The sequence below is a fragment of the Notechis scutatus genome, chromosome 11, assembly GCF_049901735.1.
Source record: "Notechis scutatus isolate UNSWTSFEM ecotype Mainland chromosome 11, rNotScu1.2, whole genome shotgun sequence".
NCBI lineage: Eukaryota > Metazoa > Chordata > Lepidosauria > Squamata > Elapidae > Notechis > Notechis scutatus.
The window spans coordinates 18,375,819-18,389,226 of NC_142019.1; the positions used below are offsets into that span (position 1 = coordinate 18,375,819).

Consider the following 13,408-nt stretch of genomic DNA (forward strand, 5'->3'; position numbering starts at 1 on the left):
TGAAGAAATTACTGGGCTAATCCTGTAAGGAAGGCAGGAAGGAAACATTCTGGTGTTGCTTACAGGAACTGCCTCTCCGTTAACCCTTATTACATTCTTGGCAGGACTAGACTTCCTGTCTCAGGAACTTCTCTGGAGTTTTTTTTCCCCCTCCTTTGCTGGTACTTTGCTTGTGTGGAGTGACCATTCAAAGTTACAATGGCACTGAAAAAAGTGACATGACCATTGTTCACACTTATGACTGTTGCAGCATCCCCACAGTCATGAGAGGCCAGGCGAGGAGATGCATGCCTCGATGTGAGTGATACTGAGTTGGCCACGCCCAGCCAACAACATGACCGCCAAGCCACGCCCACCAACTAAGCCACGCCCACAGAACCAGTTGTTAAAAAGTTTGAATCCGACCCCTGGGTATGTCTGGTCTAGTGAAAGGAAGGACAAGGGGGGACATGATAGCAGTCTTCCAATATTTGAGGGGCTGCCACCAAGAAATTAAAGTCAACCTATTTTTGAAAGCACATGAAGCAGTGGTGGGATTCCAAAATTTTTACTACTGGTTCTGTGGGCGTGGTTGTTGGGTATTCAGCCAGTTCTGACCAGTTCTGGAGAATCGTAGCGGAAATTTTGAGTAGTTCAGAGAACCGGCCAATGCCACCTCTGAGTGGCCCCGCCAACCCCATCTATTCCCTGCCTCCCATCGAGTCCCAGCCGATCTTTGGTTGCCCTGCAGAGGAGAACGGAGCTGGAAAGCAGGTTAGTGGGATGGGGAGGGAAGGGGGAATTTGCAGTATCCTTCCACTGCCACGCCCACCAAGCCACGCCCACCAAACAACACCATGCCCACCAAGCCACGCCCACAGAACCAGTAGTAAAAAAAAAAATTGACTCCCACCACTGGTGGGCGTGGCAGGGGAAGGAGACTGCAAAATCCCCCTTCCCTCCCTACCCCACTAACCTGCTTTCCAGCTCTGTTCTCCCGTGCAGGGCAACCAAAGGAGACCCAGCCGACCAGCTGGGACTCAGTGGGAGGCAGAGAAGAGATGGGGTTGGCGGGGCCACTCAGAGGTGGCATTGGCCGGTTGTTTGAACTACTCAAAATTTCCGCTACCGGTTCTCTCCAGAACTGGTCAGAACCGGCTGAAGACCACTTCTGGCCTGAAGGCAAGACCAGGAACAATGGATGAAAACTAATCAGGGACAGAAGCAACTTGGAATTAAGGAGAAACTTCCTAACAGACAAATCAACCAGTGGAACTGCTGGCCTCCAGAATTTATGGGTGCTCCATCCCTGGAAGCTTTGAAGAAGAGGCTGGACAGCCACTTGCCTGGAACGGTGGAGAATCTCTTGCTTGACCATGGGAGGGTGGACTAGAAGACCGCCAACGTCGCCTGTTCTTCTGTTAGGCCTTGGGCCTCGAGATGGCTGGGTGAAGAGGCCGAGAGATGACCGCGGTGCCCCAAGGTGGCCCTTGAGACGATGCCGGAAGGGACGGCTTTGGCTGCATGGCCGTTCAGGGAATTGGAGGGCAGGAAGGAATGTTTAGCAGGAGGCAGAAGAGGCTCCCAGCTGGGAAAGTGGGAGTTGGACGGATGGTTTGGGTTGTAACCCCAGGACCAAGACACTGCAAGCCGCCTGCAAGGACCCCAGGAAGGAAGGAAGGGGGCCGGGGGGGTGGTGGCAATCCTGGCTGTGCTTCCATGAGCTCCTGGGAATAGACGGCAGCAGTGCTGCTTCCCACCTCGGCCGGGAAGGAGTGGGCGCCCCAGGCCTCTCGCATTACCTCTCGCAGCTACTCCAGATGTCTGGAGTCCCTCTTGTTGGGCTGTTGGCTTGCTCCCCTGCTCCGGCTGCTTTGGGCCTTGGCCGATGGCCAGGGTGTCTAATGAGCCCCAGATGTGCACACTGCTGCTGCTTCCGCGGCCTTGGGTGGGGCTGGGAGGCCTCGGTCCTTGAGAAGGGACAGCCGGCCGGAGCACGTTCTGTGCTTGTGCATTGCAACTGGGCCCCCAGCTGCATATTAAACAGGGGTCAACAGGGCCTCGTATCCCTTGGTCTCCATCCCAGGCCAGCCAGGGCTGCTCCCCTCCCTCCCTCCCTCCCTCCCTCTCCACCCCCTTCTGGGGGAATCTCCTTGGGCCTTTCTGCTACGTGTCTACTCAGGGGTCACTTGGGGGGACAGCAGCCTCTGCAGCCAGATTAGAGAAACGTTTGCTCTCCTCTGGTTAATGATGCTAGGTGGGGTCAGTAGAAGGAGTCTTTCTCCCCCCTCTCCCTTTCTCTCTCTCCTCTCTCTCCTCTGTCTCCCTCTCTCCCTTCCTCTTCTCCCTCCCTCTTCTTTCTCTTTCTCTCCTCTCTCTCTCTTTCTCTCCTTTCTCTTCTCTCCCTTTTCCTTTTCCTCTCTCTCCTCTCTCCTCTGTCTCTCTCTCTCTCCCTCCCTCTTCTTTCTCTTTCTCTCCTCTCTCTCTCTTTCTCTCCTTTCTCTTCTCTCCCTTTCCCTTTTCCTCTCTCTCCTCTCTCCTCTGTCTCTCTCTCTCCCTCCCTCTTCTTTCCCTTTCTCTCCTCTCTCTCTCTTTCTCTCCTTTCTCTTCTCTCCCTTTCCCTTTCTCTCTCTCTCCTCTCTCCTCTGTCTCCCTCTCTCTCTCCCCCCTCTCTCTTCTTTCTCTTTCTCTCCTCTCTCTCTTTCTCTCCTCTCTCTACTCCCTCTCCCTCTCTCTTCTTTCTCTTTCTCTCCTCTCTTTCTCTCTCTGATTGCCCAAATGGCGCAGCAGGACCTTTGCAGAGTTATTTCCCCAACTAGGTCAGAAGGTGGAGAGAGATGCTCTTGGACCAGGGCAGGCTCAGCGTTTAGGAGCACCCCCAATTCCCTTCCTCTCACGGAACCTCTCAGCTGGATGCTTGCCTCCCCTGGCCCAGCGAGGGGGACCTACCTGGCTAAGCAGGGCTGGCCTGCCTCCCTCTCCCTCCCAGGCCCCTTGCAAAGCACATGGGGGGCTGGACCAGGCAGGGGTCTGAATCTCCTAGCACTGGCCTGATCTTTCAGGAAGCAGAACCGGAAGGCGATGGTTCTTCCACCCACCGCTGGTACCATTCAAAGTTACCATGGCACTGAAAAAAGTGACTTATGACCCTTTTTCACGCTTACGACTGTTGCAGCATCCCCACGGTCACGAGAGGCCAGGCGAGGAGATGCGTGCCTCGATGTGAGTGATGTTGAGTTGGCCACGCCCAGCCAATCACATGACCACCAAGCCACGCCCACCAACTAAGCCACGCCCACAGAACCAGTTTTAAAAGATTGAATCCCACCCATGTTTTTAGCTTACAATAAAGACCACAATGTGTGCTTCTTGACCAGACCAGCCTCAACAGGGCGAGGTTAACCTGCTTCTGCTGTTCGGGAGGAAGAGAGCCGATTCTGGCTTTCGGTTTTGGTCGTCCTCTCCTCTCCTCTCCTCCACGTTCTCGTGGAGATGCCATGCCTCCTCCTCTCTTGTGTTTCCGTTCCAGGCGCCAGACCGTCACGAGCACACCCTGCTGGATCGAGCTCCACCTGAACGGCCCCTTGCAGTGGCTGGACAAGGTCTTGACGCAGATGGGGTCCCCGAGCATCCGTTGCTCCAGCATGTCTTAAAAGGATGAGGAAAAGTGGAAGCAGGTCAAGTCTTGAGTAGGGACAAAAGAGGTCAGCCCCTCTTCGGTAATGTACAGAAACAAAACAAAACAGAAGCGGCTGTGTCCTTCCAAGGCCCAGCCGTTTCCTTCTTCTGTTCAGTGAAAGATTTTTTTGGATATCCTTGACTGGAGCAGAGACTTCGTGGGTTCGGAGGAGCCACCCAAAAGCTTTGAGATGCCCAGGTGGGGCCTCGGCTCCATGGGCAGCTTGGCTGTCTAATTTAGGACAAGGCAGGCTGTGGCTGATGGGCTTTGCGAGACAGGGTGGCACTTGGCAGCCATTCTTGGGAGGGTAGAGAGCAGGGAAGCGGTTCTGTCTGCTCCCTGCCCTTCCTCCTTCCTACCTCTTCGTGCGAGGAATTCCCACTTGGCGCCAGGCCCATGGGGGAGAAGAACCGGGGCACCTTCTAATATTCCTTTTCTGAGCAGCTGCCTGGGCGATGGTGCCTTTTTCTCTGCCAACCATTTGGAAGAGGAGATCGTCCTCCTCATTTGCAGGCCCGATGGATCAGGTGCCATTAACGGAAGAGGAAGAGGACTCGGGGCCCCAAGGAAAGCGCTGACTCCTCTCATACACGGAAACGGACCCTGGGATGATCCCGCAGCGAAGGCCTCCTGTGTGTTAAAGGCAAAGTGTCCCCAGCTCATTCCCCCGGCCTTCAGTCCCTATTGGAAGGTGGTTTCTCCTTTGGACTTGCTCGGAACCTGCCACTTCTTCCGTGCTGTCCTGCTGGGCTCATGATCTTCTCAAGAACCTCTGAAAGGAGGGCGGCTTTTGGAAAAGCACGTTTGCCTGCCCTGCTTCCAAAGCTGCCTCTCAAAAGCATCCGCTGGAAGGTTTAGGGTTTCCTGCCTAAGCAGGGGGTTGGACTAGAAGACCTCCAAGGTCCCTTCCAACTCTGTTATTCTATTCCAGAGGTTTTCAAACTTGGCAACTTTAAGACTTGTGGACTTCAACTCCCAGAATTCTCCAGTCAGCATAGCTTTTGTTGCCAAGTCCGGGGACTTCTATTTCTATTTCTATTTCTATTTCTATTTCTATTTCTATTTCTATTTCTATTTCTATTCTATTCTATTCTATTCTATTCTATTCTATTCTATTCTATTCTATTCTATTCTATATTATGTTCTGTTAAGGGAAGAAGACAGCCAGCCAGAACTGTTCTGGAGCAAAACTGGCCAGGAGAAACTTAACACGCCTTCCTCACCAATAGGATCTCCTTGGTCATTTGACTCATCTGCTGAAACGGATCTTTTTCCGTCCATCAAATCGGAACAGCCTGACCACAGCACCGGCTCCAAGATGATTTAATTGACCGTGATTACTGTTTGGATTCTTGTAACTAAGCAAACCTCTATAAACAGATTTGGAGCCCTGCTTACTGCTCTTCAAAGCCAGTTGTGGGTGGGTGGGTGGATGTGTGCAAGGGTTCTACAGTGGCCAGTAATTCTGGTTCTAATCCGCTTCGTGATTGTGAGGGTGAAATCCACGTTTTTGCGATCAGAAGTTAAGTGTTATTCATCACCAGTCAACCCATCTGGAATTGTTCAGAAATTTGGACCTACTTCTAGATTCTCAAGACTTAAACACAAAGAAACTTGGTAACCAGTTCCCAGAAGCTGCGAATCCATTATTTTTCCTCAGAATTGAGCAGATTTTAATTAAAACCTAAAAAGCTAAAACAATACCGAAGAACACAATTCACCTCGTGGTCAAGTAACTCAAAGCATTTAACTGTATTGAGTAGGTTGTATGTCTGTTCAGGTTGGCTGACTGGCAAATATTTGGGAATGCAGATAAGAAATACCTTTTAAATTTCAGATTAATGTCTTGACGGGTTGTTTAAAGTTCAGTATTAATCTTGTCGGCCTTCAGAAACAGAAATGGCTGCCTCAGAGGACCCTAAAATGCCTTGTTCTCAATCTGATTAATATACAGTATATATGCAGCATCTGAAACCCAATTGGGTTTTTCGTAGGGTTAAATTCAACCTTTCGATATCAGAGCCATGCCGGAGTCGTCTTTAAAATATGCATTTATAGAATCTTACTCTATAAAGCAGGGGTGTCCAACCTTGGCAACTTTAAGCCTGGAGGACTTCAACTCCCAGAATTCCCCAGCCAGCTTTGCTGGCTGGGGAATTCTGGGAGTTGAAGTCCTCCAGGCTTAAAGTTGCCAAGGTTGGACACCCCTGCTATAAAGGTTCAGAGTAACCTTAACCCTAACCATACGACAATATACCGTATGGAATATTTTGAATTTCAGAAATGCTTTTAAATAATCCAAGGAGAGAAAACTTTCAGTATATGTGTGGTGTGCGTGCTTTTTGTAAAAAAAAAAAAAAAAAAAGTTTTAGCAATGGTGGCTGGTAGGAACAATCAACCCAAAGACATTTCTGAAGGTTTTTTTTTTTAAATGCGGTGAGTGTAGAGGTTTTAGCCACCCAGGATGAAATATTTCTGCTCCAGGTTCTGTACAGCTTTAATCAAGTAGCCACCGCTGTGTTCTAGTTCAGGGGTCTCCAACCTTAGCAACTTTAAGACTTGTGGACTTCAACTCCCAGAATTCCTCAGCCAGCTTGGAGTTGAAGTCCACAAGTCTTAAAGTGGCCAAGGTTGGAGACCCCCGTTCTAGTTCACTGGGGACACTGTTGCTGTTTTCGCTGACCTTATTTCTTCCAGATATGCTGGGTTGTGCACTTATATCGTCTCTGGGAGTTTTGAGCATCCTAGCCCATTGGATAATTTTAGGGTAGCTGGGTCCTTTATGGTGAAAACTTAATTTCTGGGCGCAGAGAATTCACTTTCTTAAAGGTTCTCTTCTAGAAACACGACGTTTCTACAAGTTTGAGTGGGCCTCCTTATGTTGAAGGATCTGGTCACCCAACCCAATTATAATTGGATAGCGTGGCTCTCCCAGATCAATCACACAGACCTATTCTGCTTTTGGTAACTTATTCACTGCTGGAAGGACGGATTAAAGAGAGTCCATGTGAGTTTGCAAATGAACAGTAAAGGAAGTTTGAAGAGATAGTTTTAAATGCATAGAGATATATTTTCTTACTCCGTATATTAGCCACTTTGCACAAGTCAGAGTTTATTTCTTGAGATTTCCTGTTTGTATTCAGTTCTGTGTGATAAGTCTACTCTACAGGGTAAATCATTCCCCTGCCCATAAATCTTGCCATCGTTGGCAAAAACGGAGGTATGATCAGTATGTTCATAGTTCCACAAACAGGAGATGTTTCTTTAGAAAAATGTCTCTCGGTTTCTACGTTCAGTGAAGAGGGGAGACGTTTCTTCCAGAGATTGCAAACCTTGCTTCGTACAGCCTGGGATACCAAGCCACCCAAATGCCCATGAAATATAGTTCAGCAAAATTCTCAGAAGCAGTTTAAATAACTTTTTAAAGTTTCAGCCGAACTTTTTGCCATACAGATAGAAGTGGGAATGCTTGTAAGAGGATCCTATGTGAGCCAGGAAATCTTGTGAAATCTTGTGAAATTAAAAATCCCACCCAAAGGTTGCTAAATCATAGTGTACATTGGTTGTTGCTAAGATAGTGCTTCCCAAACTTGGGTAAATAACCCAGAAGGGGTAAAAGCAGGGTTTTGTCTTTTTTTTGGCTAACAACACACAAACCAAACAGGGACTTTTAAATAAGGATTTTCTGATAAGTTTTGGGTAATGAAGAGAAAAGTTTGTGAAGCACTGCCTTAGGATATCCAAGCCCACCCATTGTGGCTTATTCAACAAAACATAGTTTAGCTGTATATGTGAACTCACCCAGATTCTATTCAGGTATAAACAGGAAAAAAAAAATCTTCTCAAATTGATGTTTGGTATTAAATTGATGTTTCAAATTAGATGTTGAAATGCCTAGGAACTGCCATAAAATAAAATATACGTTAAGTGCATTTAATTTTCCCCGGTCTGCACCCATAGACCTGCTAGAAATGTACCTTGTGCCTTGTTAAAAGGTTGCCTAGTAGAAATTTGGAAATGGTGCAGAAAGGGCACTCAATTCTAGCTTCCTGGGCTCATTAGTTGGGGAAACAGGTGCCAACAGCAGGTAAGCTATTGCTCAGGTGCGAGTCTTACCCCTTTCAGGTCTTGAGTGGGACCCGCTAGTATCGGGCTGCATTCGTAACACCAAGCCATACCATGGTTTGCCTCAACTCAAGTGGATGCATTCTGCAAACCTAGCCAATCATAGTTTAGTCAATAAAATGTGACTAAGCAAGGCATAACAGAGAAGTAGGCGAACCCAATCTTGTTGTGCAGATTTAAAGCCAGCTAAAAACTTTTTGTCTGACCCGCTTCTTGCTACCTGAAATGGAAATTTGCGAAACAAGCCATACAGCATGAAACTCTCACACAAGTGCCAAAATCTTGAAAAGTCCTCATTGGGATAATCTGGAGCTGCGCTGGTGACTTCACCAATTTGGCTCCTGAGTGGTGCAGGCATTATTTTTAAAAGGAATCTGGAAGCATTACGTACTGGACAGAAACATTTTGGTCTACCGATCGGACGTCTGTATGAAGAGCACAAGGAACGCCTGGGGCAATATTGTGCAAAGTAGAGAGGATTGTTAAGATAACAAGGTTCAAGCCTCCCTGTCCCCCTCCCCTTTCAGGTTTACATTGATTGAAACTCCACAAAATCTGGGGGACCCTGGAGCCCATATATTGCTCTGGAGAAGACGCTCTGGGCTTTCGTTGACGGTTGGAAGTAACTTCGACTTTAAAAAGCCCCTCTTGGTTGCTCTTCTAAATATGATTATTTGCTGTTGTCCCTCGGAAGGGATGACCAACGCTTGGGCCTTGGGGGTGGTGTGACATCCCATGTGCTACCCTGAAAGCGTTGGATGATCACCACTCCAATTCTTCTTTGCAGCGGGTGAAGTTCGTAAGATTTGGAGGTGCTGATCTTCTAGCAGGGCCTTTAGTGGCTCCCTACAGCTTGTCTTGGGGCTGGGCCCCCTGCTCAGTCAGAGGCTTTTCCCCCCATGCTGTTAGTTAAGTGATGCAGTGAGCGCATGCATCTGTGTGCCAAACCGTGGGGCTTCTGAACTTTTCACTCGCGCAGGAGCTTAAGATGCAGCATCGGCCCCATGACTGAAATCTCTCAGCTATGGACTCTTGATGAGCTGACCTGGACTCTTTCACCTTACGCAGCTGCTGGCCGGCATGTCCAGATAGCCAGGACGGACTTGGATTTTACCGACTTTGATTAAAAACTCCCTCCCCCCCACCCATTGTATGATAATGAGCCAAATTGCAATGTGCATTGTTTTTATATTTGAGCTTTCTACAAGAACCGTATCCTCACTTGACAGAAAGGACTGAAAGTGAGTGGTTTTTAGGAGAAGAGAGGCTGCTGGGAGCTTTCCAGCAAAGGGACACAAAGGGTAAAAAATTCAAGGATGATCCTGCAAGAGGTTGAAGAACTGTTGAAAGCTGCGTTGAGGTCAATTCCTAGATGACCTCTTTGCCAGGGCTAGTGGGGACAGGACTGGGCAGGAGGCTGGCGGTGTCCCAGATGGACAAGGGTGGTAAGGCTTCTAAAATTGAGCTTCTAAATCGGGTCCCCAAATTTGGCCACTTTAAGACTGGTGGACTTCAACTCCCAGAATTCTCCAGCCAGCATAGGAGTTGAAGTCCACCAGTCTTAAAGCGGTCAAGTTTGGAAACCTCTGTTCTAAATCCTCAAGAGGCTGGCAGAACCAGAGTTTAAATTTTCCTAGGGTAGGGTAAGAAATGGTTAGCCCCTCCAGTAGAAAGGTGTGGCTAAAATGTTTTAACATGGTTTTAGGTATATATTTATTTATGCAACTAATGTAGTAGCCAGGTTTACTCAAGATACTCAACTTCAAGAGAGTTGGGAAAAGATTTCACAGAGGTATATCGTCCGATGTCCATTCAGACAAGAGCCAAGAGGTCGGTCCAACTATTTTTCTCGTAAGTAGCAAAGCACTTAATTTCTGTTGGATTGGGCTTGCCCCCTGTCAACCTGCCTTGGATGACTTGACACTCTTGGGGCACAAGTCTTCCACACATGGGACACTCCTATGCTGAGTGGACAATGCAGGTGTGATCAAAGGTGCTTTTTTAAAAGGCAACTGGACTTCCCCCCCAATCCTGTGCAAGAAGGTATTTCAAGAAGCTTCATCAGTTCTGGCAGGATGGTGGGGGCAGTGCAGGGGTGTGATTCAACCGGTGTGACAACTACTTCGGTGAATGCGTGTACACGCACCAGATGCGTGCTTTGCACATGCACAGAGCATTTGCTACCTTCTGCAGCAATCTGTGTGTTAAACAGCTGACGCGCAGCCATCTGCTGTGCCGTGCAAATCACCTGAGCTTGAAAAGCAGGATATAAAGCATAGACTAGAGCAGGACTGTCCAACCTTGGCAACTTTAAGACTTGTGGACTTCAACTCCCAGAATTCCTCAGCCAGCAAAGCTGGCTGAGGAATTCTGGGAGTTGAAGTCCACAAGTCTTAAAGTTGCCAAGGTTGGACACCCTGACTAGAGCCTGGGCAGGCAGGCCCAACAGCTGATCATTGGAGCCAACCGGTTCGCTCACAGCTGATCCTCAAGAGCTACCGGTTCGCCTGAACCAGGGTGAACCAGTAGAATCCCATCCCTGGGGCAATGGAAGGAGGGGAAGAACATTCCAGATGCCTTTTGAAGAAGAAACGAAGCCCCTTTGAGACAATTATGACCTCGATGCCTGAGAATCTCCAACAGGCACACAGGTGTGGGGCCAACCTCATAGAGAGGCCCATGGCAGCTGTAGGGCCAGTTTTCCTTTTTCCAAATTCCCCCCCTCTCAGACAGATTGACGAGGGCAGGATTCTTGGTTAACTGGGTTGAGGCTGTGGCTCACAGAGGCCGAGCAGTGGGAAATGGCAATTCCCGAGCACGGGAGTCATGGAAAGCTGCTCTACACACCTGCCTGCTTATCTAACATCAGGAGGCAGGAAGAGTCCTTGTGGCTCAAGACAGGCTGAGGTTGAGACGGGCTTCTAGCAGTGGAACCGATAGTAAGTGGTCCTTCCTCGTTCTGTTCTGCTCCCGTTAGCAGCCTTTGATACAAGGTGGTTGACATCGTCAAAGCAGGGAGCGGTCCCCTTCTCATCTTAGATGGAAGTAGAGTTCAGCTCTTGGATTTCTTGAGAAATAATGGGCCCCTTATGGTATGTTCTTCACCCAATGTTTTGTACTTTTGGCTGTAAATTGCTTGTTGTCCTTCGGCCTTTAGCTTATGTCTTATTAAAAGCTTTGTAACATCCATGTTCTGTTATTTCTTAACGTGAGGTTTCAAGCCCTGGGATGTTTTCCCCCTCCCCGCTACGTTCTTAAGGATCCTTCTCCCCTGTTTTTAGAAGCCAGGTGAATCCACCTGAGGACAGGCCATGCTGGTCCCTGCACAGGTTTTCTCTTTCCCAAACATTCCTTTGTAGATAGGGTGGCCCTGCCAGAGGGGCGGGGGGATTCCTCAGCCGGAGGAGTGGGGAATGGGAATGTCCTTTGAGATTTAGCAGGGGTCCCCAAACTTGGTAACTTTAAGGCTTGTGGACTTCAACTCTCAGAATTCTCCAGCCAGTAATTCTGGGAGTTGAAGTCCACAAGTCTTAAAAGTTGCTCCGTTTGGAGACCTCTGGATTTAGTAAGAAGGTGCTTTCCTTTGTTTCCTAGCTCGATCCCGTGGCTCTTATAAAGCAGACCTGTCTCCACCTTTCGTGGCTGGTCCCTCCTGTCCCAAACTCGGCAGCCCCTCTTAAGTCCTTGTTCCGGTCTGCAGAGGCCCTGTCGGTGCACCCTCCTGGACGGACTGACCAGACAGCAGCCTGTGTTTTGAGCAGACTTTATTTATCCTAACACAACACCAAACAAACAAAAGGTTTCCCCAGCCCACCCCGTGGCTGGACCACTGCACTGCCGCCTTCCCAACAGGGCCATCTCCAAGTGCTGACAGAAGCAGCAGCAGCAGCTGGCCTCCCACCCAGCCAGTGATCAAAGGGCTGTGGATGATGGGAGCCGTGGCCCATAATGGCTCATGAGCCCTTGGGGTGGAGCAGCTGGGTAGCCACATCTCCCAGCCGAAGGGGGGTGAAGAACTGCACAGAACGATGGGATCCCAAGAGGCTGCCGTGGTGACGTTAACAGTGGAAGTAACCGGACCTTGTGGGGGTGCTACAGGGGGCACGCAGAGCCATTTGTGCGGGCACGTGAGCCCCAGCCAAACTTTACCTGCACTGCGCATGCACACGTCTCTCCCAGCTGGTTTTCGGCCTGCTTGAGGCCGTTTTCGCCCTCCCGGGAGCTCGAGGGAAGCCCCTGAAGCCTCGGGAGGCTGAAACACGGGCCTTCCGGAAATACTGGAAGTGCCAAAACAGGCCTGTTTTTCGGCCTCCCAAGGCTGCAGAGGCTTCCCTCGAGCCCCCGGGAGGGCAAAAACGGCCCCGAGCTGGCCGAAAATCAGTGCAGGTGAAGGGGGAGCGGGGGTGTTGTGCACGCATGCATTGTGGGTGCCGGCCTGGGCTTTCAGCACACCACAACAAGAAAGGTTCCCCATCACCGAACTAGACTCTAAAGCAGAGGTCTCCACACTTAGCAACTTGAAGACTTGTCTTAAAGTTGCCAAGTTTGAGGACCCTTGCTGTAAAGTGCTTTATCTGCCTGGGGGGTGCTGCTTCAGGCCCGGGGGTGGGGGGCAGGAGATGGCTCGGTTCTGCTTCTGCGTAAAGCAGCAAGTTCCCAAAACCCTTCCGGCTTGGTGGCCCGGAGGGAAGGAGGGGAGGGGATGGTTCCCCACGAGTGGCAGGCCTGCGCATGAGCACGCGCACCTCTATTTGTGCCAGCGGCATGCCCGTCTGCCACTCAGACAAATGGCACTTGGATGAGGAGTGTGAGCGCCCACCACTCGCAGGCGGAGCTGTGCGTGCGCGCTCACCTGCTGCCTGCATGGCCCGGGATGTTGGAGACTCCTGGCATAAGGAATCTAGTTCGAATCCTAACCCCCCTGGGGTTGCAGGTTGGGCAGGCAGATGCGCTCCCCTCCCTTTGTTCTTTCCAAAGGCAGAGACGCAACAGCCTCCTCCAAGTAAGGAGAGTTGCACACAGCCTAAGTTGCCACTTACGGGCCCCGTGGGGAAAACGAGACCACGTTCGGATTTTTCTCCTGGCGCTGGTTCATGCTCGGCTTCCAGGCAGGGTAGACGGCATGCAAGCTCTGTCTCCTCTTGGCCGGCCAGCATTAGATAAACACTCAGAATGTAATTTCCAAATGAGCCAAAAGAAGTTGAGCCTCTCTCAACGGGTTCTCCTCTTTTAAGAGTCTAGGGCAGAGGTCTCCAACCTTGGCCACTTTTAAGACTTGTGGACTTCCAACTCCCAGAATTCCTCAGCCAGCAGAAGAGAGTTGGCTGGAGAATTCTGGGAGTTGAAGTCCACAAGTCTTCAAGTGGCCCAGGTTGGGGACCCCTGGGTTAGTCCCTTAGGAAATGAGGAGGAGAGTGGTGCATGATAGATCCAGGGGAGAGAGAGGCATTTGGCTAGGGGAATCATGCAAACTGCCCCCTCCCTTTTAGACGAAAATGGGCTTTTCATAATAAGACAGAAAAGATTTTGCCTTTTTCTGCATTACGAAATGGTTCGCCACTTGCATTGCTGCCCGTATGTCCTGTGCTCCTCCTCCAGCTGACCCAGGAAGGCATCACGCAGGGA

The 13,408-nt window shown here is 49.9% G+C and overlaps 1 protein-coding gene and 1 long non-coding RNA gene across 2 annotated transcripts in view; one reads left to right on the top strand and one right to left on the bottom strand.

The window, feature by feature from the left end:
* SMAD3 (SMAD family member 3) overlaps window positions 1-5,738 on the top strand; it is a 76,365-nt gene extending 70,627 nt beyond the window's left edge. The window contains exon 9 of the mRNA XM_026673126.2: window positions 3,509-5,738. Within this exon, the coding sequence (XP_026528911.1) occupies window positions 3,509-3,632 (124 nt within the window). The 3' untranslated portion in view covers window positions 3,633-5,738. The remainder of the gene's footprint in view (window positions 1-3,508) is intronic.
* Window positions 5,739-11,532: 5,794 nt separating this feature from the next.
* LOC148129717 (uncharacterized) lies at window positions 11,533-13,220 on the bottom strand. Its single transcript, XR_015750826.1, has 2 exons — window positions 12,636-13,220; window positions 11,533-12,604 (listed from the first exon to the last, which is right to left on the bottom strand). It is a non-coding gene; the product is annotated as an uncharacterized LOC148129717 (long non-coding RNA).
* Between the last annotated feature and the right edge of the window lie 188 nt (window positions 13,221-13,408).